Source organism: Cenococcum geophilum (genome assembly GCF_001692895.1).
Source record: "Cenococcum geophilum 1.58 unplaced genomic scaffold K441scaffold_50, whole genome shotgun sequence".
NCBI classification, from domain to species: domain Eukaryota; kingdom Fungi; phylum Ascomycota; class Dothideomycetes; order Gloniales; family Gloniaceae; genus Cenococcum; species Cenococcum geophilum.
The window spans coordinates 849,999-851,079 of NW_027137608.1; the positions used below are offsets into that span (position 1 = coordinate 849,999).

At 42.8% G+C, this 1,081-nt stretch overlaps 1 protein-coding gene across 1 annotated transcript; it reads left to right on the forward strand.

The window, feature by feature from the left end:
- The first annotated feature begins 249 nt into the window (after positions 1 to 249).
- Positions 250 to 593, forward strand: K441DRAFT_666761 (uncharacterized protein). The gene has a single exon (XM_067649706.1). The coding sequence runs from the start codon at positions 284 to 286 to the stop codon at positions 524 to 526; it is 243 nt and encodes an 80-aa protein (XP_067499587.1). The 5' UTR covers positions 250 to 283; the 3' UTR covers positions 527 to 593.
- The last annotated feature ends 488 nt before the right edge of the window (positions 594 to 1,081 follow it).

Below are 1,081 nucleotides of genomic sequence, written 5' to 3' on the forward strand. Positions count from 1 at the left end.
CTTAGTAGAATTCTGCTTATAAAGATCCTTAAGCAGCTTAGTTACCTTATATAAATTACAACAATTACCAATCTTATAGCAGAAGTAATTAGTCTTTAATTACTTCTTATAGAAGGCAGCGGCTTTAAGGCGGTTAACGGTAGAGATCTGCGGTAGGCGTTTGGTAATAATGCTATCTTGCTAGCGCTTNGTTAGGTAGTAAAAGAGGTTAGTAGTATTATATTTTAAAGATACCGTACTAGGTAAGGCCTCTCTCTTATATACTNCCTTTTACCGACTTATAATGCTAATAGGAAGCTCCTCCAACTCCTCCTCTAGCTCCTCCTCTNGCTGCTCCTCTAGCTCCTCCGGCTACTCCTCTAGCTCCTCTTCCTCCTCCTCTTCCTTCTCCTCCTTATCTAGCTCCTCCTCCGGCTCCTCCTCATCCTCCTCCTCCTTATCTAGCTGCTCTGGCCGCNGTGGCGAAGACTCTANAAATATTAGTAATGGTAGTTACTGCGGTGGTTCCGTACGACGCCTTGCTTAATAATTTAAAGCTTTCTTTAAAATAAGCTTTAAATGACGCTTTAGAGTCCTTTTAGAAGCCTATATTGGCGAGGTAGTAAATAATACACGCTTGCGATTTTGGCCCTTATTAGCGCGACCAAATATATATGTAGGCGGCTCCATGGTTAACACCAGCAATTCTATACAATTGGCTTAATGCAGCTAGACCAAAGTATGATTTTATGCCGTAATTGTTGGGGGTGGAAGGTGTAGGCAAGCAAAAATAATCAATGGCATCGATTTCTATGTGAAATTGGGTGGTGCGCGATGACCGGCTTTACTCCGGCGCGAGTTCACGATATTTCGGCAAGAACAATATATAGCCAGCGGCGCCATAGCGACGACGACGACGGAGGAGCGAAGGGGGAGACGACGACTAGTGCGCTATTATTTAGTGCGTAAGATAATTAATGCTACGCAACTCGCGGAACTCTTATTTAGAGTCTTTACGCAAATAGGGCCTTTAGATAATGTTATCTCTAATAGGGGTAGTGTATTTACGAGCGAGTACTAAAGTACTATATACTACTATCTC